General features: G+C 36.0%; 1 protein-coding gene across 1 annotated transcript in view; it reads right to left on the bottom strand.

Moving 5' to 3' along the window:
* Window positions 1-626: 626 nt before the first annotated feature.
* Window positions 627-26,855, bottom strand: part of DCHS2 (dachsous cadherin-related 2) — a 270,255-nt gene continuing 244,026 nt past the window's right edge. Inside the window, exons 17-20 of the mRNA XM_021666706.2 lie at window positions 11,610-11,740; window positions 9,175-9,461; window positions 7,812-7,944; window positions 627-5,729 (exon numbers count right to left, since the gene is read on the bottom strand). Of these exons, the coding sequence (XP_021522381.2) occupies window positions 3,106-5,729; window positions 7,812-7,944; window positions 9,175-9,461; window positions 11,610-11,740 (3,175 nt within the window). The 3' untranslated portion in view covers window positions 627-3,105. The remainder of the gene's footprint in view (window positions 5,730-7,811; window positions 7,945-9,174; window positions 9,462-11,609; window positions 11,741-26,855) is intronic.

Below are 26,855 nucleotides of genomic sequence, written 5' to 3'. Positions count from 1 at the left end.
GTCCAGGACCATCTTCCATTCTAACTTCCTTCAGTTATGGCCAAATAGACAGCTCTATACCTTTCAGCTCAAGTAAAACATGCTGTGAAAATAAACCCAATTAGCTTATCTGGACTATCATGTGAGAATACACTGACCATATTAACGCCATGTATTTTATTGCTTTGAAGTGGATTATCTTAGATCCTTAGTTATGTCTTGCTTTTTAAAGTTAAGGTATGCATAGAATGGTAAAACAAAAGTAACAAAGTATATGTTTGGATGACAATAACTTTAAAATGTACAATCAAATAATTGCTGTAACTTCTAGAAAGCACAGCAAGGAGGGTTAAAGGTAAAGGCGCTGAGAAACACAATCCTGTCTCAACTGGACGTCTATTGTAGATTGAATATGAATACATGGAGGCCGGAGTAGTGTAGAGTGCATTTTAATAATCTTTAAAAGAGTTAAATGATCAAATCCCTAAAGATACAGCATTTTTCTTTTTCTTTGCCCAGGAATCTGTTTTGGAAGCCAATTCAATGATTACTACTAGGACATGGAATTTTGATATCCATTTGGTACTGATTTACACCAGTATTTTAAGGCTGCCAACAAGAAAGTCCAGAATTTCAAGCAGCCAAAATTCCACAAGAGACAACTGTCTTTTATTTTATAGCTTATGAATTTGGGGCTTAATATGATTTTCCACTAACAAGTTCTGTACCCCCTCCAGAGTGCTAAAGCCAGTGCATAGATCAGCAAAGTAACCCAGAACATATGAGGCAAGTTAATATTAAACTTGAAGGAAAAATGTACAAATTATATTGTTTACTTAGGAAAAAAAAGCAGTCTAGTTGAAAGGGCTGACACACGATTTATTGCAAACACTTAACCAGAGTGTTCACATTTTTACCCACAATCCCACTTGTAGTACTTGTTTGGTGGTGGTGTGGCACTGGATACAGATTAATAAATCTATCAATTAAAAGTCCATTAAATATTGGTAAGAAGCTCTAACAACAACTACATGTCTTCTTTTTTTTATGAAATGGCTAGAAAAAATACTGAATCACATCCATAATGAGTAAATAAATCACAGCAATAAATAACTTAGGAAATAGGTAGATGAATAACTATTTTTAAGCATAGTAAATAAAGAACCTGTTTAATTAAAAACAACAAAACGTTCTTAGTTTCCAGAAATAATTCTGTTGTGAAAAGAAAACTTCCATACACAATTAGGAAAAACAGTATAGACTTTCTTTCTATGCTCAAAGCAGTGTTTTCAAAAGAGTCAAAAAGATAATAAATAGTGGAACACATAAATCATTAACTGTGTGGGTTTTTTTGTTTTGTTTTGTTTTGTTTTTTACATAAGTCATGAAATCTTCTTCCCAGATTCCAGGAAGAAAAGGAGAAACATGTATCAGTCTCATACTACTTAAATTCCCCACTCTACAGGATTTTTCCTAGGATTTCAGGCTTATTAAAAAACCTTCATGTTTCATACAGTTTGTAATGTAGCTTTATACATTTGTTCTCAATCTGAGTCAGCATAGATATATAATAGATAATATCAGCATAGGAAGCTGTAGAATCATTTATCTACAAAACCAGATATCAAACACTGCACCCTGCATTCTTTTTTAGTTAAGAGAAATTAATTATGTCACAAAATTTCACAGATGATGCCTACGGAAGAAAAACACAAAGGAACTATTTCTGTAGTAGAAGCCCATCCTAACTACTAAGAAAGCCACACAATACCCTTTAGATTTCACATTAGAATTCCTGAACTGTTAGCCTAACACCTGGCCCTGGTGCCAACCACGGGAAGACGACTTCTGGACCACCATCATCAGGATGCACTCCGCCTTCCTGAGAGGGATGAGAATCTTTGAGGGATTCCCAGACTCATCAGAAAGAAGGCTAGAGCACTGTATATGAGCACCACATAGCACTGCTATATTTCTAAAATAGTAATTGTACAGAGTCATTTTAACCATGTGCCAAACTGCTCTACCTGTTGACAGTTAAAGCTGAACGAGTGTGAGCGAATGGTTAAAAGACTTCTGACTTCTTAACTTTTGTAGTAGAAACATTTTCATAAAAAAACTTCATTTAAAAATATATTGCTAAATTATTCTATGAGATTTATCATTAGCTAATAACATGATTTTATCTACACAAACTTTAAAAACTGAGTGGATAAATTATTTCACACAAAAAGTTACTGTATCTAGAAGAAAATAAAATGAAGAAATTTCTATAAATTAATCTTTGAAGTTTAATGTCTTTACTCACACCGACTTATAAGACAAGGCCTGGAAAAAAAAAGCCATTCTGTTTGTAAAGGCCAAGATAATATATCTTAGGTGATAGCAAATCACATAAATACTGTATCAATCCTGGCCCTCTATCATGAACATGCTTTTCTGGTTTATTTAATCAGGAATAATTATCTTATTTGTTTTCACCTTATTGGCACAGAGTTATGATAAATTCCGTTCTTAATTTCTCATTAGATTTCCAAAAGACTCCAAATTGAACTTCAATTATGGTTAAACTCTACAGGTGTGATATTTTGGGGAAAAAAATGGAGAAATACTCCTCTAGATATATGAGATCCACCGACTGCTGCTTTATCTTAAAACTAAAGTTTATCCATTTAGACTTCCCCTGTCTGTTATAATACGTTCTGACCTAAACTTATCCCATATTTTGCCTTTACTAATTTGTTTTAGATATAGCAGTGTAATCAGCAGCAGTGTGACCAGAGTACACTATACTTTGTTACCATATAAACATCCTGGCAGTCAGTTAAGTTCACTGTGTCCTTTGGAAGTCTAATCATACAGACAACAAGTATGACAGAATATACACTACTTGATATATACAAATATGAGTCCTGAGAGCAACATATAAGGATTAAAAGAGGAAATAATTTTTCATTAAGGCTGGAAGAAATTCGAGAAACTTTAATGGGGAGGTTTTAAAAACTCTGACTAAAGTACATCACTTGCTTTTAGATAAAAATGAGCCCAATCTTGAGTTGCTGGCTGAGAATGTTTGTTCTTTTATTCATGACCGATGGTGAGCAGGTACTTGGCATCCCAGTGGTTTTATATTTGAATTTCATCTTCTACTTTAAGTTCATGGCACGTACCACTGACTTGTGTTCCTAATAATTCTCCTTCTGATAACAGCGGAGACAAGGCAGGAGGCTGCATGGTCAATAGGGAAAGAGATGGAGAAAAACTGGGAGTCATGGCTTCTGGCAGAGAACCAAGATGATAGGGGATGGGAGAGCGTGGGTGTTTCTGAGGCACCTGCCCCAGGGTTACTGCTGGCATTCTTGGTGGGACTGCTTTAATCCCAGGCTGGGCTATTGCTGTTATCAAAGGGGGTGGAAAAACAAAAGATTTCTTCTCTTTTGGAATGCCAGGCATATGCACATGTTCATCCTTTAGTTTCGCAATATCATTAAATACTGAGGCAAGAGGCTGGAACTTGGGTTCCCAACTGAGAAGATAATTCCAGTGACAGTTACCTCTTCCATCATGATTAGAGGTTGTCTGAGTTGAAAGAGCTGCACACCTTACTTCTTGATCACCTGAAATAAAGACAGACTCTTTTCTAGCATCAGCCAGGATGCTCTTTTTTGCCTCTCTCTTCTGAACTGTCTGGGGTAACACATTATTTTGACCACAGATGGTACTGCAGCTTTCCCCTTGATCTCCTTCCCCAAGCATTTGGCTGGCATCTGCTGTTTCAGCAGTCACCATCACATCGGTTTCCCCAGATAGGCAGGAGAGCTGGTCCGAGTCCCTGGGGATACCCGAGTCTGGCACCCTGGACTCGCAGTCACTCAGAGCTGAGTCTGAGCCCTTTCTGTAGGGATGCTCATTTATCCTCTGGATTTCCTTGTCTTCTGCAGTTTCTCCTTCCACAGAACAGTGGCCACTGGAGTTTGAGTGTCTATACAGATTGACAATGTCCTTCTCCATGATACTAATTAAACTCAACCATTCCGGCGTGGCATCCATGGGCACCACCTTGTTACTGCAGTCATCAGTTTTCTGGAAGGCTTTGGGCACATTGGGATCCCTGGTAACTTTCAAGTCCGTATCTAAAGATGAGGTTTTCTTCTCCTCATAATTGTTTATTGTGTCTTTTTGTTTATGTCTTAAAATCAGTACAATTAGAATGCAGATGAGTATCAGAAACACTAAAAAGGAGACCACCAGGCTGATTGAAAAGCTGCTGGCGAACACTGCCAAGTGTGTTCCTTCAGGGGAGAAAGACACATTCACAAAAACAGTGCAAGATGCAAACTTGGAGTCTGGTTTGGGGCTATGAGCGATTATTTTCATTTCCATGATATCTTCTTTGTTGACTTGACTTTTTATTAGAGGAAGGGCTCTAATCAAATAAATATTTCCATTGGTTTTATTTACTGAAAAGAAAGGAGATGAGGTTCCAAGAGAGTAAAGAATGACTCCATCAATACCAGCGTCTGCATCTGAGGCTTCCACTCTTCCAATCAACTGTCTGTCTTTATTCTTTTCTGGGAGGGTGAAAAGGTACTGATCTTGAGTGAAAATGGGCTCAAATTCATCTATCCCTTCAATATCCACCCAGACCACTAAGGAGGCTGTTGCATCACCTTTGTCTTTGGCTTGGACTGTGAGGCAGTATTTATTGCCATTTTCATAGTCAAGGATTTGCTTAGTATGAATATCCCCTGTCAAAGGGTCAATGAGGAAGAGATCGTGATTGTAAGACATTCCATGAATGAGTAAACAGGGTGATACAATAGAATAGGTCAATTCTCCATACGGACCTGCATCAAAATCCAGAGCATTGATAGAGCATATGGTAGAGGAAACAGGCAGATTTTCAGGAACAACACAGCTGAAACTTGAAAACATAAACTGAGGTGCATGGTCGTTATCGTCCAGGACATTAACAAACACAACTGCAAAAGAGAAGTATTTCTTTTCTGCATCTGAAGCTTGGATAGTTAAGGTGAATTTTGTCATTTCTTCATAATCCAGAGGTTTAATCAAATAAAGAACTCCAGTGTTTTCTTCTAAATAAAAATGTCCTTTCTCATTTCCAGAAATGATGTGGTAGATGATTTCCGCATGTGACCCTGTGTCACGATCATTTGCTGAGACCACAGTGATGTGACTCCCTAGAGGGGTGCTTTCCTTGACATGGGTGTGATAGCTCAGGCTGCTGAAGTTTGGAGGATTGTCGTTGACATCAAGTACTTGTATTGATATGACAGCTGTGGCACTCAATGGAGGGCAGCCACTGTCAGATGCTAGAATGACAATCTCATGGCTAGCACTTGCTTCTCTGTCCAGACTGTGAAGCAACACAAGGTAAGCGACTTGCTTATAAGGATATCCTAAATGAATGAAATTAGTTTCCACATGAAAATTGTTCTGTAAATTACCACTGATGATGGAATATTCAACATATGTGTTTTCAGGGGTCCAGTCACGGTCGATGTTTGAAAATGTAACAAGCGTGCTTCCAATCAGAGCATCCTCACTTAGGCTAAGTTTATAGGATTTGACTGTGAACTCGGGGGCATGATTGTTCATATCTTGTATTCCTATCTCCACTAATGCAAGAGCTCTCAGTTCAGGATTTCCACCATCACTGGCTTCAACAAGAAATTGAGTTGTTGATATTTTATCCAGAAGCAATACGGGACCGGTAGTAAATATTGTGCCTGAAAAATAAGACATAGTATTTCAGCATTATGAGGTGCAGTTTCATGATCCATTTAATCAGCAGACGATTACTGAATGTCTACTAATATATGTTCAGTTCTTTGTTAGATTTGTTAAGTCACAACCTTAATAACTCCAAATAGAAATACAAATTATTGTATATATGTATATGTTTATAACATGTAAGATACAGAAATAATATTCGTGACATTCACTCTGTGAAATATGTGTGCAGCTTGAGGTTGCTTTTGCCACAAATTTCTCTGAATTTTATTTTTGTAGAGTAAGTTGTTCCACTATTCTTAAAAAAGTTTTTGTTTGTAAAATTTATACCCGATTCTACTACCCACAAACACATGTATAGAGATATTCTGGCATAAAGATACTTATTCTGGGCAGGGCACGGTGGCTCACACCCGTAATCCTAGCACTTTGGGAGACCGAGGCGGGCAGATCACGAGGTCAGGAGATTGAGACCATCCTGGCCAACATAGTGAAACTCCGTCTCTACTAAAAACAAAAATATTAGCCAGATGTGGTAGCACATGCCTGTAGTCCCAGCTACTTGGGAGGCTGAGGCAGGAGAATTGATTGAACCTGTGAGGCAGAGGTTGCAGTGAGCTGAGATCATGCTGCTGCTCTCCAGGCTAGGCGACAGAGTGAGACTCCGTCTCCACAAATAATGATAAAATAAAATAAGATACTTATTCTGGAAATACTTGTTGACACCCAAGCAAATGAAAGCAGTAAAAACGGTAATGCTGAGTTACTGTTGAGATGGGCTTTCCTAAAGGTCATGCAAGTTGATTTTTCCCTTATTGCTGAATGTAGCTAATAGAGTTTATTGTGGTAAATATAGAAACACATAGTTTTATAAATATGTGTGTTAAAACATTTTTAAGATAAAAGTGTCTTAAGGATGGTCACTAAGAAAGAATACAGAATGTTGACATTTAAATGCCACATTTCAATTAGAGTCCCACTATGAACTAAATAGACTGTCATTTAATGCTTAAAAAATGTTTGAATCAACAGCTCAGTGCAAAATTTGTTGACAGCACATGTCAAATGAGAGTGTTGCTAAGGATTGAGTGCTCAGAAAGACTTGCACACTGTGATCTGCTGTGGCCAGGGTGGCAGTTGCCATCATATGAGACGAGAGAGAGAGAGAGCATGATATGTTTGTGTTCATGGAGTAATCCACGGGCAACATGATACATGATATTCTTCTCCATTTACAACACCAGGTGGGCTTCATGCTGGTATTTTGGGACTAAATTCCCCTTTCAGGTAATCCCAAGGTTGATTTTAAAATGAACTCTCACTTGTGAAATCATGGATGAGTGTGATGTGTCCCAGGTCCTATTATTTTCCATTATGCTCTGCTAGGGACATTGTTTTGCTAATTATTCCTCTGTATAAAATTTAGCTTTTAATGTTCACTCACTGTTAAACTTTCTCTATATACTGTTTAATTGAATGTGGAATCACTTGTCTGAATGCATTTCACAACCACAAATGTCTTGGTCTCTGATAAAAAGACAAAAAGCTTTGGGAAGCATCAAATAAACCAAAATACCACAATTGTTGCTAGTTGATAGAGATGCTTAAATAATTTTCCTTTTTAAATGATTCTTGTGCTTACTGAACACATAATGCTATTACTGATTTTTTTAACTTGGCTTGGGGAAAAGCATCCAAACTCTAGTAAGATGAAGTCTTCAGCACAGAATAATTCATTCAACATCATTTTGATTCCTGCTGATTCCTGGGATAATTGCCTGAACTGAGCTTAGTTGGGAGAATGAACCTGAGTGTTTATTTTACTGGGGTCACTGAATTTGTGAGCATTTACCAGCATTTAACCAGGGACTTTTGCTTTCCAGCCACTGAGATGTTGGAGAAGAGAAATAACACTGGCATTGGCTACTGCAGCACTTGATGTGAAGAGTAATTAAACAGTCATGCTTCTTATTCCATGGAGGGGGGGTACTTTTTTAGGGGCATTTAGAAAGGGTTACATTAGGTTTCCACTTTGAAACGCCAACCTATGAGCACTAATGCAACTATAAATAACTCACCATTCTTAGGATCAATGGAGAATTCCTTAGAAGAGGAAAGAATTCTGTAAGAAATGTTCGCGTTGCTTTCTACGTCTGTGGCTGACACAGTCAGCACTGAATACCCCACAGGTATTGATTCAGGAACTGTGGCCTGAGGGAAAAAGAGAAAAATAGGGACATTGTGTTTAAAGGCTGAAGATATTTTCACAAACAGGGCCAGAACTTGAGGTCATTTTATTCATTTTGATTATGGAAACCATATAATACAACCTGACTTTATTACACATATTAATTTATGGAATTGACATATTAAAAATATTGTGTGAATAGTCCCTGGAGTCTGAAAAAAAAAGATACTGTTTGTTTTGTTTTTGAAACAAAGTTTGACTCTTATCGCCCAGGCTGGAGTGCAGTGGTGCTATCTTGACTCACCATAACCTCTGCCTCCTGGGTTCAGGTAGCTCTCCTGCCTTGGCCTCCTGAGTAGCTGATACTACAGGTGCCCACCACCATGCCAGGCTAATTTTTATATTTTTAGTAGAGACGTGGTTGCACCATGTTGGCCAGGCTGGTCTTGAACTCCTAATCTCAGATGAACCACCAACCTTGGCCTCCCAAAGTGCTGGGATTACAGGGGTAAGCCACCACACCTGGCCAGAAAAAAATAAGTTTTAAAAATTATTTTATTCCATTTTTTTATTATAAAAAAAAATTCTTCTAAACTGTTCCTATGTGTCAGAAGATAGTTAATACATTCACTAATGTATTATATTACAGTATGGCATAATTCAAGCAGGCCTTCACAGGGGATCATTACTTAGGTTAACCTCCCCTTGTGTTTACACTTAAATCTTGCATTTGCTACATTCAAAAGTTCTGGAGTCCATTTGCAAGTATTGAGTTGAATGCTATCCTGGCCCTTACTTCTATAAACATATACTATGCTCTAAAAGCTGAAATTTCCAATTTATAGTTTTGTTTATGATTTTTTTCTGTAAAATTTTAATCAATGCATTCCAAAAATATGTCTATGAAAGAAAGAATTTTCCCAAATTAACTGCCGATAATGCAATCTTATCAGTGGTTTTGCAAATATTAGGTAGGTTCCAATTGTCATGAAACACTGGACTACAACCTCTAAAAAGTAAATATATATATATATATATATATATATGTAGTAAACTAAGTCGAATGAGACTTTCATTTCCATATGTACTTATAGACTCCATGATATTAAGTATAAAACCCACAGCATTAACTTAGGCACTAAAAACAGTGAATGCTGTCTGTTTGAATCAGTCTGTCGGCGATGGAAGGCTTACATCATTCTCTATTCTTTCTAGTTTTGGCTGTGGTTTCAGCATCCCTGTAAACCCTTTACCTGATAGAATTCTTGAGAAAACACTGGTGGATTATCGTTGACGTCCAGCACACGGACTACGAGTGCTCCCTCTGTGCGGTGCACTGAATCAGAAATTTGGATGAGCAGCCGATATTCAGTCACTTCTTCAAAATCCAGTGTTTTCACCAACACCACCGCTCCAGTGTTCTGATCAATAGCAAACTTGGTTCCAGGATTACTCTCTTTGGCAAAACTGAATATGAAAGCTGAATTCAAATCCACATCATGGACTGACACATGAGTCACAATTACACCAGGCAAAGAATCTGAAATAGTCATGACCAGTGTCAGTCTCCATTAAAATTCATCCTTTGAAATACATTTATTTCATAGTTCCATCCAAGTGTTTTGATTCTAAGTCCAACATGATTTTCTCTTTCTTGGCCTGATTTCTCGTACAAAGCTCATTATGCACTGAACAAAAACTTTGAAGAATTTATGAGCCCAATAAAAGTGAAAATTTACCACTGAGTAGGGAATTGAGGAGGTAGGGTGTATTTAATTTTTATTTTACATTATTTTCATCGTATGCTTACAACACAATTCTAGTAACAAGAAAACATTCTAAGCCACTTATTTACAATATACAGTTTCTGTATCAAAATCGTATCTTCATGGGGTATGTGAATGGGATGAAGGGTATTACTCAGAACATTATTACAAAATATGGCATTGTCAAAAGTAGGTCAGTTTAAATATTTGGGCACTAATGTTAGAATTAGATACTTATTTCCTTAAATTTATTTTTGAACAATTATTTCTTTTAGAGTGGTGCACACACTGATTTTTTTTCTTAAATCTCAAAATTATTAAGACTATAGAAAAACAAAGTCTACATAGTACTAGTGAGGAAAGCAAATCTTGAATATTATTCACCATTACAAAATAGATGGCATGCTCAGTGCCTCACTCACCACATATGTTCTCTAGCCTAAACAGCCCATGAAAGGGACTTTGTTTTTAGGCTTACCGATATGGTACAGGTGGAAAGAATATGCCAAGATGCTCAGAATAGTTCCACTGTATATGAAACTCATAATTTGCCATTTTCAAGCTTGAACACTCTCAATGTGCACTAACCACACCATACCCCATTCAGCATGTTTTGATTTATGTAGTTTCTTCTTGTGATACATTTATATTAGGCCCATTGCTATATTTTACCAGTAATTGCATGTGCTGAAAAATAGAACCTTCCATAAAATCAAATGAAAATACATCAAATGTGTGAGAGGCAGAACTGGATAATTTCTTTTATTTGTAGGCTATAATATTTGTAGATATCTCTATGAATAAACATTTCTGGAGTATTTCCCTCTGTGAGAGGTGATGATTGTAATTTGTTTAGAAAGTGAATATGATAAAATGTTAGAAACATTTTTAGGAATTAGTTTAGTATTAAGAGTGAAGTAGAGAAGCAAGCAAGGGGCCCCCATTATTTTCAACTTCAACTATAAAGACTTAGGTTGTGTTTCACCAGCGCAGCCATTGACCATGGACAACTTTGGGTCCACAGACTATGGGATCATTGGTAATCCACAGATCCAAATAATGAAAATTAACCGGATGGGCGTGGTGGCTCATGCCTGTAATCCCTAAAATTTGGGAGGCCAAGGCGGGCAGATCATGACGTCAGGAGTTCAAGACCAGCCTGGCCAATATAGTGAAACCCCGTCTTACAAAAAATACAAAAATTAGCCTGGCATGGTGGCACATGCCTGTAGTCCCAGCTACTTGGGAGGCTGAAGCAGGAGAATCACTTGAACCCAGTAGGCAGAGGTTGCAGTAAGCCAAGATCACACCACTGCCCTCCAGCTTGGGCAACAGGGTGAGACTTGGTCTCAAAAAAAAAAAAAAAAAAAAAATTAACCAGCATCTCACTTAAAAACTTTCCAGTTTCAACCTCTACGATTAGTGTAATACAAACATTGACGATTAGGTTATTCTGGGAAAAACGATGGCTTTGTGCAATAAACATCTAATTCACTTCATTAAACATCTAATTACTTGTTATTAGTATCCTGAAAAGACTGACAGAGTTATGAATGCTGATTCTTCTTAGAGGAGGCTCACAATGGTTATCACAGTAAACAAAATATACTTCTTCACAGAGTAGATTTAATTTGTGAGAAATGTCCATATGTAAACAGATACTGTAAGGAATGACGGTTAGAGCAAGGGGACTTGGCCTCCAGCTGATCTGAGTGCAAATCGCAGCTTTAACATTTTACTCCTTTGACATTTAATATTTAGGGCCATCCATTTTCTATTCTGCAAAAGGAAGACAAAAGTGATCTAGCTTGCATGGTTGTTGAGGATCAGCATTCATGTTTAATACAGTGTCTGGCTAAAGAAAATAGAAAATGATATTATACAAGTTAATCAAAACCACTAGGCCAAGTTGTCACACTTACCTTCTGCAATTTCCACTGCTTCAGAGTGGAGAAAAGCTGGGGCATTGTCATTTATATCAGTCACCTGTATCTTGATCACAGTTGTATTAGAAAGCCTGGGCATCCCTTTATCTGTGGCTTGGACAATCAAGCTGGTTTAGGAAAGAATGAAAGAATGTGATTCATCGTCCAGGAATTAGAAAAACAACATAAATATCAAATATCTAGTTGAAAATTTTAAGATGAGCTGACTAGCTACTTTTATTTCTCTCTGGGATTTTCTAAATGGCAACATTTAAAATGTGTTTTATAAGAATGGTACCCTGAAGTTTGTTTATTTTTGACGTGTTCAGAGAACTAAATTCAGCAAACTGCCAGGGATCATGAGGCATTAATGTCAAAATGGACCATTTCGGAGAGCCAGATTGTAAAATTCAATCCTGACCTGCAGAGAATAATCTAAAAAAATAGAAATACCAATCCCTGTACTTTGGATCAGTAGACTGTCTCCACCTTGCCATGTCGTGGTCAGGGTATTGCTACATATTTCCATCTTATGGAACCGATGAAAGATGTAGCCATTAAAAGATTGCTTTGTACTGATATTTTTTGATCCAAATAGCAAATCAATCAAAATGCTAGAATTAAGACAGGACATCGCTATGATGAACACACATACAGAAGTTTTGTGATTGGCTAGGATTGTGAAGTAGAGGTAAAAGTCCATGATCTGAAAGAATTTACATGTACTGATATAATCTCTCTTGGATAATGCTACAGTGAGCTTCTCCATCAAACAAACTACAAACCTTATTACTATCTTCATCTTCTCCCTCTCTCTCACCACTCTTCCAACATCCAACTAATTCTGTGTCTTATCAGTATTACCTCCTGGATGTCACTTGGATTAGTGTTCCCAGCCATTTCTCTTCTACCTTCAGCATATTTTGCTTTGTCTGGGTGTGAAGAATTTCCTGGGACATGAGACTTGCCGTGTTTTTAAAACCAAGATAGTCCAGGTAAACTGGGACATGGAACTTTCAGTGCTACATCCACAAAAGTCCCAAGCAAACCTGGACAAGCCAGTCCCCTGTAGCCTCAGTCCCTCACCATTTTTACCTGGAATGCTCTATGCGTATTGTATTCTTTCTCACCAGGAGTATCTGATAAATTACCAACCTCCCTATTGTGAGTCTCCTCTTGTTCTATCTACCCTCTATATTGCTCTCAATTGCTCTGACTAAAATCCTAATTTGAAAACCTGACCTTCCCATTTAAAACCCTTCTTTGGCTCTCCTTGTCTCTAAGAGGTTGTCCAACCCCTGAACATGTTCACATAAACTTTTATGTCCTTGCTTTTACTTGGAATCCCACCCCTTACACCTTCTTGGTTTTTCAAAGTTCACATCTCTGCCGTTTTCACGGACATTTCATTTGATTTAAATGCACCTTTATGTATTCCCATAGCACCCTGTACATTCTTCTGCCATAGCAATCGTCACTCTTTTTCCTAAATAACACATTTGTCTGCCTCTTCTGTAACTTTCTTAAGGGCAGGGAGCTGCCTTATTTGCTTTTCTTTAGTAAGTATTGAATGTTGGTTTCTCAAGATTTGCCTAAGGTTATATACATATTATGTGACAGAGCTGGGATTCAGGCTCATGTCTTGGGTCAACTGGAAACCTGTGCTTCACGTTGCTCATTGAACATACCTCTCTTTATTGTGTATATGTCACATTCTAATGTATAATTATTGGCTTATTTTTCACTCCCCTCTAAACACGAGGAAGGCCAGGAGGGCAGCTGAATTATAAAATGAATTATTAATTAGAAGATGCTCTTTATTTCAGAAGTGGAATTAGTCTTAGCTAGTTGTGGGGACTACCTTCTAAGAAACTAAGTCTTGAAAGTTGATACACTTCTACGTTTTTTTTCATTGTTAGCTCACTTGATAAATGTTCTTTCTTTTTCCAATCCTGAATTTTAAAATGACATAAACATCAACTCTTTTTTGGTTTGAATTCCACTTAAAATGAAGTGATCAGTGCTTATCTATTATTCATGAAGAACACAGACTGCCTTCTGCACCATCAGAGTTGAAATATTAGCAGAACAACCACCTGAATCTCACACTTCTGGAGTCTAATTTCTGGAATAATTCTATGTGGAAACTTAGTTATAAACGTCAGTCAGGTACATATGGAAATATTTTGCCAAAAATAATGAACTCATTCTGCTTTCTCCCTTGCTGCTTGTCCCTCCCAATGTCATCTAACATCTCAACCAAGACATCAAAGTTTAACTCTTCTACTGTAGCCATAATTACCCTTATTTCACAATGTTACAACTTCAGGCATCCTACATAATGTCTTGTCAGATTAACAAGAAGTGAGATTCTTTGATATGGAGAGAAATATATTGTTTAGCATCAAAATAAATGGGAAAGGAAAAGATTACTCAATGATTTGAAGAACAGATAAAGAAATATGAAGGTAGATGTGCAGATATTCTACACAACCTCTGCAAGACTTCAGGCCATCTATGGTGGCTCTTTGGCAGTTGTTGGGAAACTGTTGGTTGTAGCCAGTCCAGCTCGCTCCATGTTCCACAACTGTTCCCTGATTACTATTATCAATAGAGATAATAAATGAAACTGACCAGATTTAGAACAGGCCCATTCTAAGGTTTTTAAGTTCAGAGCATTTTTTTTCCTACTTTATCAACCATGGGAAGTGTCTTTTAACATGTTAAACTTCAAGTGAGGCCTTTGACTACGCAGGATCTTTTTGATTGCCCTAACAAGTACTAAACTTGTTGGTAGAGAATTTTTCAAAACTTTCAATTATATCTTAAATGTCTAGCAAGAATTTTCTATTTTTCTGAAATTCTAAAAAAATAAAAAAATATCAGCCACCATCAAAAATAACTATGAAAATAAAAACTGTGATTTCTGGTTAAAGATAGTAAGTAACTACACAGGTTTTATCTTCTCTTCCTCTCAAGATTCTGCTAAAATAATATCAAAAACATTTTATAATGAGTTGTAAGTCCATAAAGCTAAAAAAATGAGGGAAGATATTAGTGGGTGGAATGAATAAGAAATATCAACAATTTCTGGAAGATACAAGCAGATTCAAGAGTGGTTGCAGGTGAGTGGACTGAAGGAAATAAGAGATTAAAATCCACTCAGAATGTACACCCAGAGTAGATCCCACTGAAAACTGCAAACTTGAGTTATAATGACGTGTCAGTGTAGCTTCATCAAATGTGACAAACGCTCCACTCCAGTGGGGATTTTGATAATGGGGGAGGCTGTGCATGTGTATGGGCAGGGATATATAGGAAATCTCTGCATCTTCTCTCAATTTTGTTGTGGGCCTAAAACCACTCTAAAAAAGTGTTTTAAAATGCATTCAGAGGAGCATAAAGATACGTGAGGAGCCGAGTTGCTCCCAGGTAACCAAGGAGAGGCTCAAGACATGGCAAAAATTGCAGTGAAGTATTGAGATAAAAAAAGGAAGAATATTTTAAATTCAGATTATTTAAATAGAAAGATTATTTTAAATACAGTGTAGTAATGTCCCTCTTGCCCATTACTCTTCATTCTCAGCCAAAGAATGCCTTTGGTTCATACTTCAGGTTAATAATATTGAAAGACCTTCTCTGGAGAACTGAAAGTCCCCTCCCAAAGAAAAATGAACTCCATATATACCGCCATTTGTATGCCATCCTGAAAGGTAGTCAACCTCCCCTCTGGTTCACTTGAAAGTGAAGTGTGCTAGTCAAGTACTTCTAGCCCACTCAGAGGTTCTAATGACTTTGACACTGCCTCACTTCTAACTAAGGATTAACACTTATTTACAGAAAGCATCCAGCATGAAAAAGAGAGCTCAGTATAGACAAATAGAAAAAAAGGAACACAGTGGAAACAGATATTGAAAAGAACAAAAGAAACTTTAAACAATTCTAATTAATACCTTGGAGAGGTATCAGAAGACAGTATGTCCATAAACCAACAGCTGGATATTATTTAAAAAGTCAAGCATCAAAGAAGAGCTTTTAGAAGTAAAAACAAATATATAATATCCTCTCAATTTTTAACTAGAAAATAAAAAAGAAATTTTAGAAAATTAAAATTCAGGAAATATCTCCCCAAAATAAAACAACAAAATAAACTGACACAGAAAATAAGAAATGGAAAGTAGGAAATAAAATATAACTAAGAATCCATCTAGGCAAGCCAATACCTAATTTAATAGGATTCACAAAAATGAAACAGGTCAAAACAACAAAACAAAACTAAAAAACGGGGAGGAAATTTTCAATGAAAGAATACAAGAAAATTAAAAGAAACATGTCTCTTTATTAAAAGGGAACACTGAGTATGCAGCACAAGGAGAAACCCACATCAAAATTTGTAATCATATTTTAAAATATTATGGATGACAAGTATAACCTATAAATTTCTAGAGAGAAGGAAAAAATTATACAAAGTAAAAGAATTAGAATGGCATCTGGGCATGGTGGCTCACGCCTGTAATTCCAGCACTTTGGAGGCCATGGCAGGCAGATCACAAGGTCAGGAGATCGAGACCAGCCTGGCCAATATGGTGAAATTTCAACTCTACTAAAAATACAAAAATTGCCGGGCTTGGTGGTGAGCGCTTGTAGTCCCAGCTACTCGGAAGCCTGAGGCAGGAGAATCACTTGAACCTGAGAGGCAAAGGTTGCAGTGAGCCAAGGTCACACCACTGCACTCCAGCCTGGGTGACAGAGCGAAACTCCGTCTCAAAAAAAAAAAAAAAGAATTAGAATGGCATCAGACTTCTCAACAGCAACACAGAGTTTCAGAGAATAACAGAGCAATGCCTTCAAAATTCTAAAAGATACTTCCAACTTCTGTATTGTCCATTAAATATATTACATTAAAAAGTAGAATAAGGACATTTTCAGATATGCCAGGACTCAGATAATTTACTTTTCTGGCACCTTTACCTGCAAACCTATTGTAAAAGAAAGACATGGGATCTAGAAGTGCTGGCCTAACCTAGGAGAGCTATAAAACAAAGTTATAGGATCTTAGCCCTGCATTAGGTTTATTAAGCTAAATTGTTCATGCTAGATGGAGAGGGAAGAAAACAGTAGGAACCAGATCTTCATGAAACAAGAGGGCTTGATAGAATATTTGATGTGAAATGCAGCCGGAGGTAAAAATAGATGCAGATAACTGAGCTTATGGGATATTTACAGGGAATTAAGTGCATAGATATAGCCAATTGTGCAATCAGGAAAGAAACTCTAGGGGCTGGAGGAGTAGTGATAAAAGGAAATAAAATAATATAATATGATCTGACTATGAAGTAAACATGAATATATTCATATAATATAAATAATTACTGATTAAATGAAAAACAGTGATATGAATATAGAAGAGAATTGGAGTGTGAGAAAGTTAGGATGTTATACCTACATCTGTTATAACAGGAAGTTAAAGATAATGTTTAAGTTATAATGTATTTATAATATCAGAGAACACCAGTTAATAGTGTCTGCTTCTGGAGGGCTTTAGACTTGGGAGACGTGAGGCAGTGGTTGCTGATTTTCATCTACACTCTACACACGATTTGATTTTTTTAAAGTATATATTATTTTGATAATAGTAAAAAATCAAATTACAAAAATATACTTAGATCAAAATCTTGAATCTTTATGTATCTATTGAATTCTTCTTTTCTGCCTAAACAGGCTCAATCAAGCCAATCCTAAAACATATTTTACTCTCAAGACTGAATCCCACTCAGTTACCATCATATGGCATTTCTTCCTTTCAACATAATACTGCTGAAAAAGGAAAGCTGTCTATCATAATTGTCTCCACTCACTCCTTAATCCATTCATCACTTTTGTGAATCTCCTCTGGAAAACATTATCAAGAACCTCCTAATAATCAAAGGTTTCCTTCCAGTTGTGGACATAAACATTATTAACCTCAACGTGCTTACTCAGCCTTGGTTGAAATGAAAAGAAATTTCACATCACAATGACATTCATTGAGAAGTCTTCAGAGAAAATAATCCTGCCATATGAACTTTGAATACTAAAACTGCTATGCCAGTACTTTGACCTTTGTTTATAAATAGAAAGATACAAGGATAGAGAATAATTGCATGAAAATGAACATAAAGCACTGTTGGGACACTAGCCAAATTAGATAAAAGTTTGATTTTTTTAAGTTTAAATCTATACATACAACACTTTTTTACTATCATGAATTATAGTTCTCTTCTTTAAAGGTTGGAGAAACTCTCTAAGACAATAGTTGTTTCATCTCCTAAAACTTGTGGTGTTTGTAATACATACTGGGTATAGGAAATTGTATTTGTTCATTTAATCTGTAGAGTATTTTTATTAATGAAAATCAATGTATTGACTTAAGTTTTAAATGAACTTAACAGATTTATATTAATTAACCTACAACTATAATATCAGTAGATTTATATTAATTCATATATTATTAACAGATTTATATTAATTAGCCAACAACTATAATACAACTATAATAGTTGTTAGAAAACAATTTGGAATCAGGTTATTTCTCACAAACCTCTTAAGGTAAGTAATAATTGGCTTTCTATATCTGCAGGTTCTACATCCACAGATTTAACCAACTGTGGATGGAAACTGAAAAATACAATAATAAAAAGATACAAAATAAAAATACAGTATAACAACGATTTACATAGCATTTACATTGCATTAGGTATAAGTAATCTAGAGATGATGTGAAGTATATAAGATTCAGGAGAAAGTTGAAACCCAGTCCAAGAAATCCAGTAAAATGATGCAAGAGCTGAAAGACAAAATAGCCATTTTAAGATATAATCAAATTGAGCTTCTGGAGCTCTTACCACAAGAATTTCATAATATAATTATAAATATTAACAGCAGAATAGACCAAGCTAAGGAGAGAATTTCAGAGCTCCAAAAACAGTTCTTCAAATGAACTCAGACAAAAAGCTTTATAAGGGAAGGAAAAATGAAATCCTTCTTAGGCAAGCAAATGCTGAGGGAACTTGTTTCAGCTAGATGAGCAAGAGGTCCTTAAGGGAGTGCTAAACATAAAATCAACAGAATGGCACCTGCTACCAAAAAGACACATGTAAACACATAGCTAACAGGTCCTATAAAGCAACTATACAATCAAGTCTACATAACAACATGATGACAGAATCAAAGCCACACTTATCAATACTAACCTTGAATGTCAATGGGATAAATGCCCCACTTAAAAGACATAGAGTGACAAGCTGGATTAAAAGACAAGACCAACCATCTGTTGTCTTCCAGAGACCCATATCACATGTAATGACAGTCAGAGACTCAAAGTAAAGGGATAGAGAAAGACATACCATGCCAATGGAAAACAAAAAAGATCAGGACTTATTATTCTTAGATGAAATGTATTTTAAACCAATAAAAAATAAGAAAGATAATGAAGGGCATTACACAATGATAGAGAGTACAATTCAATAAGAAGACTTAACTACCCTAAATATATATGTACCCAACATTGGAGCACCCAGATTAGATAAAAGTTTAGATAAAACAAGTTCTTCTTGGCCTATAAAAAGGCTTAGATAACCACACAATTGTAGTATGAGACCTCAACCCAACTGACAGTGTTAGACAGATCATCAAGGCAGAAAACCAACAAAGAAACTCTAGATTTAAACTTGATACATCACCAGTTGGATTTAATAGACATTCATGGAACATTCCACCCAGCAACCACAGAATATACATTCTTCTCATCTGCACATGGAATATATTCTAAGATTGACCACAGGCTGTCATAAAGCACATCTCAATAAATTCAAAACAATTGAAATCAAAACAAGTACACTCAGACCACAGTGCAATAAGAAGGAAATAAATATCAAGATCTCTCAAAACTACAAAAATATATGGAAATTAACTCGCTTCTAAATAACTTCTGGGTGAACATCAAAATTAAAGCAGAAGTAAAAAAATTCTTTGAAATTAAAGAAAATAGACAGAACTTACTAAAATACCTGAGATGTAGGTAAAGCAGTGTTAAGAGGAAAGCTTATGGCTCTAAACACCTTCATCAAGAAGTTAGAAAGATCTCAAATTAACAATGTGACTTTGCACCTGAGAGGACTAGAAAAAAAGAATGAACCAAGCCCAAAGCTAGCAGAAGAAAAGTAATAACTAAAATCAGAAGAACATAATAAAATTGAGATACAAAAATATGCACAAAAAATCAATGAAACCAGGACTTTGAATGTAAACAAGTTTGATAGACCACTAGCTAGATTAACGAAGAAAACAGACCACTAGCTGGATTAACAAAGAAAAAAGAAGATCTGAATAAGTACAATCAGGAATGACAAAAATGACATTACAGTCAATCCCACAGGAATACAAAAGATCTTAAGAGAATACTATGAACAACTTTAATCACACAAATTGGAAAATCTAGAGGAATGGATAAATTCCTAGAAGTACTTCCTCATTGGGAGAACTTGTTTTATGTATCTGGGTGCTCCAATGTTGTGTGCAAACATATTTGGGAAAGTTACATCTTGTTGGAGTATAACCTCTATCATTATGTAATACTTTTCATTGTCTTTCTTAGTTTTTATCAGTTTAAAGTCTGTTTTATCTGATATAAGAATAGCTTCTTTTTTGTTTTCCATTTGGGTGGTATATCTTTCTCCACCCTTTTACTTTGAGCCTGTGGATATTATTACATATGATTGGGTATTCTAACTTCCCACAGATTGACATCCCAAGATTGAATCAGGAAGAGACTGAAACCCTGAAGAGACAAGTATCAAGCTCTGAAATTGAATCAGTAATAGAAAACCTACCAACAAAAAAAGCCCTGGACCAGAGAGATTCACAGCCAAATTCTACCAGATATATAAAGAAAAACTGGTACAAATTGTACTGAAACGATCCCTAAAAAACTGAGGAGCAGGAACTTCTCTTTAATTCATTGTATGAAACCAGTATCAGCCTAATACCAAAATCTGGCAATGACATGACAAAGAAAGAAACTTCAGGCCAATATCTCTGATGAACATAGATGCAAATATCTTCAACAAAATAGTAGCAAGTAAAATCCAGCAGCCCATCAAAAAGCTAATCCACTATGATCAAGTAGACTCTATTCCTGGGATGCAAGGTTTGTTCAACATACATACATAAATCAATAAATGTGATTTACCACAAAAACATAATTAAAAGCAAAAACCATATGATCATTTCAACTGATGCAGAAAAATCTTTTGAAAAAATTCAACATTCCTTCATGATAAAAAACCCTCATCAAAATAATAAATGAAGGAACATACTTCAAAATAAGAGCAATTTTTGATAATCTCACAGCCAACATCATAATAAACACCCAAAACCATTCCCTTCGAGAACTGGAACAAGACAAAGATGCTTACTCTCACCACTCCTATTCAACATAGTAGTGGAAGTCCTAGCCAGAGCAATCAGGAAAGACAAAAAAATAAAAGGCATCCAAACAGAAAAGAAGTCAAACTATCTCTCTTCATTGACAATATGATTCTAAACTTAGAAAGCCTAAAGACTCTAACAAATGTTGACTAAGACTGATAAATGAATTTAGCAAGTTTTCAGGATACAAAATCAATGTACAAAAATCAGCAGCATGTCTATACACCAATAACAACCAGAATGAAAGTCAAATCAAGAACACAATACAACTTACAACAGCCACAAAGAGAAAGAAATACCTGGGAATATATAGAAATGCAGGTAACCTAGGAGGTAAAATATTTCTATAATGAGAATAACAAAACATTTACAAAGAAATCAGAGATGAGACAAATAAATGAAAAAACATTCCATGCTCATAGATTGGAAGAATCAATATCATTACAATGGCCATACTGCCCAAAGCAGTTTATAGACTCAATGCTATTCCTATCAAACTACCAACATCATTCTTCACATAATTAGAAAAAAAAAATTCTAAAATTCACATGGTACCATAAAAGAGCCCAAATAGCCAAAGGAATCCTAAGCAAAAAGAACAAAGCTGGTGGCATCATATTACCTGACTTCAAACTATATAAGGCTACAGTAATCAAAATAGCATAGTACTGGTATAAATGCAAACACACTGACCAATGGAACAGAATAGAAAACTTGGAAATAGAACCACACACCTACAACCATTCAATCTTAACAAAGCCAGCAAAAATGAGCAACGGGGAAAGCACTCCCTATTGAGTAAATGGTGCCAGGATAACTGGCTAATCATATGCAGAAGAATGAAACTAGATCCTTACCTTTTACCATATCCAAAAATTAACTGAAGATGAATTGAAGATTCCAATATAACACCTTAAGCTATAGAAATCCTAGAAGAAAACCTAGGAAATACCCTTCTTGAAATTGGCCCTGGCAAGAAATTTTTGGCTAAGTCTTCAAAAGCAATTGTAACAAAAAACAAAAATTGACAAATGGGGTCTAATTAAACTAAAGAGCTTCTGCACAATAAAAGAAATTATCAACAGAGTAAACAGACAACCTACAGAATGACAGAAAATATTCACTAACTATTCATCTGGAAAAGGTCTAATATCCAGCATCTACAAGGAACTTAAATCAACTAGCAAAACCCAAATAATCCCATTAAAAAATAGGCAAAAAACATGAAAAGACACTTTTCCTAGAAAGACATACAAGCAGCCAACAAACATGAAAAAATGCTCATCATCACTAATCATCAGAGAAATATGAATCAAAACATAATGAGATATCAGTTAGAATGGCTATTATTATTATTTTTTTAATTTTTGAGACTGAGTCTTGCTCTGTTGCCCAGGCTGGTGTGCAATGGCACAGTCTCGACTCACTGCAACCTCCGCCTCCTGGGTTCAGGCAATTCTCCTGCCTCAGCCTCCTGAGTAGGTGGGATTACAGGCACCCACCACCACACCTGGCTAATCTTTGTATTTTTAGTAGAGATGGGAAGGGTGGTCTGTAACTTCTGACCTCATGATCTGCCTGCCTCGGTCTCCCAAAGTGCTGGGATTACAGGAGTGAGCCAATGCATGCAGCCTAGAATGGCTATTATTAAAAAGGCAAAAAACAACAGTTGCTGGTGAAGTTGTGAAGAAAAGGGAACACTAATACATTGTTGGAAATGTAAAATAGTTCAGCCACTGTGAAAAGCAGCTTTGGAGATTTCTCAAAGAACTTACCACAAAGTATTGCTGGGCATATTCTCAAAGGAAGATATATCATTACAGCAAAAAGACACATGCACTCGTATGTTTATCACCACACTATTCACAATAGCAAAAAGATGGACTCTCTCTCTCTATCTATCTATCTATCTATCTATCTATCTATCTATCTGTCTGTCTGTCTATCATCTAGATAGATATATAGAGAGAGCATGGAATATGTGTGTGTGTGTATATATGTGTATATATATATATATATATATATAGAGAGAGAGAGAGAGAGAGAGAGAGAGAGAGAGGGAGAGAGAGCATGGAATACTATGCAGCCATAAAAAAAGAGATCATAGAAATCATGTCTTTTGCAGAAACATGGATGGAGCTGGAGGCTATAATCCTAAACAAACTGACACAAAAACAAAAAAGCAAAATATCTCTTGTTTACAAATGAGAGCTAAACATTGAGCACACATGGACATAAACCTGGGAATAATAGACAATGTGGACTGCTGAGGGGGAGAGAGGGAGGCAGGGTGCGTTGAAAAATTCCCTATTGAGTACTATGCTCACTAGATGGTGCAGAATACCCATGTAACAAACCTACACATGTGTCTCTGTATCTAAACTAAAATTTGAAATTAAAACAATTAAAAATAAATAAATAAAAATAAACCATATGAGAGTCTTGCATAGGTAATATGCAAATACTACACCATTTTATATAAGAAATTTGAGCATCCATGGATTTTGGTATGGGGAAGTGGGAGAGATGCAGTGGAGAGTCTCACAACAAATACCCCATGGATACTGAGAGATGACTGTATTTTTAGAGATTCTAATGCAAACATATTTCAAAGTCTTCTCCTTTCATTCAGTCCAACCTCTCCCCTTGGTCTCCATGACATCATCTTTTCCTGGGTCTTTCTTTTACCTAAATATATTTTGCAGTTCCTAATTCTCTGCCTATTCCTGAGGTGGTGATAAGTCACCACTCCTCAGTTCTCATTTTACATATTCTCCCGAGGTAATTCCATTTTACACATCTTCCCTGGATGAATCTCAAATCTATATCTTAAGCAAAGACACCTATCCTGAGCTACGGATTATTATTTTCAATTGCCTAAAGGGTAGCTTCACTTTTGTCCTTGTACTGGTCCTTGCAACTCAAAATGCCCAGAATAAACAATCATAATCTCCATTTATTCCTTTCCCTTCCTTTCCTAAGTAGAAATTTCAGCACCGTTCCCTCTCTTTTCTTGTTCAATAAATTCAACTGGTCGAGTTCCTATGGATTCCATATTCAAATCAACATTTTAGTATGTCCCTTCCTTCCGTCTCCACTGCGTCATCCATGTAACAGACTTTTCATTGCTGCAGCCTAGCTCAGCTTGTTGGTTTATGCTAGTTCTCTGTCTTGCAGTGTATCCATTATCAGATGTCTTTAAAAATAAAGACACAAACATTCATTCAACTGCTTATAATTGTATGTAGGTCACAGAACAATGTATAGTTTCCATTACATAACATGGAAGGTCTTTCAGAACTTGTCTGCTGCCTCTTTTATTACCCCACACTTAGTGGCTTCTCTGATGTGCTGTACTACTTGCTACTTCCAAACATACCAACCACTTGCACATATCCGTGCCTTTCTTCATTCCTTTGGCCCCAAATGCTTTTCGTTCCCTTTTCCTCAGGGCATCAGTAGACTGGGATTCTAATCCCAGCTTTGCTTTTCGTGAGTTGCGTATTTTGAAAAAAATAATTAACATCTCAGCCCATTTCCTATGTTACCTGTAAAATTGCTTTCTCCCACAGTCATAATGAGCATTCAATGAAGAATACACTGAGTTTATCATTACTCCTGGAAATAACTGCTTGCCTTGAATATTTATTTGTTTCGTAAATGTACATGCATGTACTTTTAAGATTCATTCACATCATAAAATAAGCCCTGCAATCATTCACATCAGCTAGAATCATGTTCCATCACGTACTAGCTTAGTATTCTTGGCCAAACCACTTTACCTCTCTGAGTTTCAATATATTTATTTTATAAATCATGTCTACTATAAGAATTCAATTAGTTAATAAATGTAAATAAAGCAGGAGTTCCATAAATGGCAACTATTGTGATTATTAATGTGCCTTCTGCCACATATTTTACTAGGACTCGATTTTCAAACTCCTTGAGAACAAGGAAATTTACACTTGTCTTTGTGTGCCCATTTTCATGCTTGATAAGTAGCATTTTATATATTCACAAATATCAAACAGAAATTAATGCCTATTTTATAATTTGTCATCATATTTCCTCTGAATTTTTTATATGTTGCTTAATATGAGAACTAAAAATTATTTAATATATTCATAGTTAGTAGAATCGTGACTGTCTCCTTTTTTATTTTATATTTTAATTTATTATTATTATTTTTAGAAATGCATCACTAATTAAATGGGGTGTCCATCACCTCAAGCATTTGTCCTTTGTGTTACAAACAATCCAGAATATCTTTAGTTATATTCTTTTTGTTATTTTTAAATGTATAATTAAATTTTTGACTACAGTCACCCTTTTGTACCGGAAAATACTAGGTCTTATTCATTCATTTTAACTATATTTTGTACCCTTTAACCATCCCCTCTTACCCCTAATCCTCACTGACACTTCCCAGACTCTAGTAACCATCTTCTACTCTCGATATGCATGAGTTCAATTGTAATTTTTAGCTCCCACAAATAAGTGAGAACATGTGATGTTTGTCTTTCTGCACCTGGCTTATTTCACTTAACATCATGACTTCCAGTTTCATCCATGTTGTTGCAAATGACTGGATCTCATTCCTTTTTAATGGCTGAATAGTACTCCATTGTGTCTATGTATCCCATTTTCTTTATCCATTCACCTGTTGATGGACACTTAGGTTGCTTCCAAATCTTGGCGATTGTGAATATTACTGCAATAAATATGGCAGTGCAGATATATCTTGTCGATACTGTGATTTCTTTTTGGCAGGTATATACCTAGGAGTGGGATTGCTGGCTTGTATGGTAGCTCTGTTTTTTTTTTTGAGGAAATGTTATGTATTTTAAAACAAAGGGCTGTAATTGGGATATTTTTCTCAATCAGACAAAGTAGCAATACTTCAAAAGTAAAAGCTGAAAGCTAAATGAGACCATTTCCAAAACATTCACTGACGGTGTAGCAGACTAGGGGAAAATCATCCTCTACTTCTTATTGCCTTAAATACCAAGAAAAGCCCTAAAGGATAGAAGCCACGCCACAGCAGGGGTTGTGGGTAGGTGTGGGGAGAGCCCAGAGAGTCAGGAGGTTTAAAATATTTCCTTGCCTTGGTGATGCTGGAGACTCGTGTGTGTGTGTGTGTGTGTGTGTGTGTGTGTGTGGTTACCTGTGTGTATCTGTGGCAGTGTGTAGGGGGTTCAACTTCTCTCAGTTCTTGCTTCTCCAAGCCTAGAGTTAAATTCTTCATGGGGATGGGAGAGAGGCACTTTTTAATATTGGGACCAATTTAATGTGAACATAGAAACCATGACGCAAATAGGAAAAAGTTGAAAGAAATTAGATTTAATTGTTAATTAGTTTCCATTAAGAAGAACACTGCAACAGAAAGTCCTTAAAATCAGAAAATCCTTAGTTCTTAGAACACAGCTGACCTTTAATAATTCCTGAATTTATAATTACTCAGCTAGACTGAGATTTATCTACAGTCATGCATGGAGGAGGAAAGTTTCGTGCTTAAACAATTACTAGAGAAACAATGTAGCAGGGAATATGTTTTAATATATTTAAACAGTAAATACCATAGCCACTGTGCTAAAATATTATTTTAAAATTTATAGTGGTTAATACAGGGCAAAGTCTTAAACTTTTTAAAACACTTTTGAAGTATATTAAACAAAAAAACTAAACATTTAAACGTTTGGCATTGGGAGGTTTTCCAGAGGGTAACTAATCCAATCTACCCAGTAAGATATTCCACTTTAATCAGGTCTCATTGCT

Source organism: Aotus nancymaae, unplaced genomic scaffold (genome assembly GCF_030222135.1).
Source record: "Aotus nancymaae isolate 86718 unplaced genomic scaffold, 86718_ANA_hifiasm-v0.15.2.pri h1tg000033l, whole genome shotgun sequence".
NCBI lineage: Eukaryota > Metazoa > Chordata > Mammalia > Primates > Aotidae > Aotus > Aotus nancymaae.
This window is presented reverse-complemented; position numbering and strand designations above follow the sequence as displayed.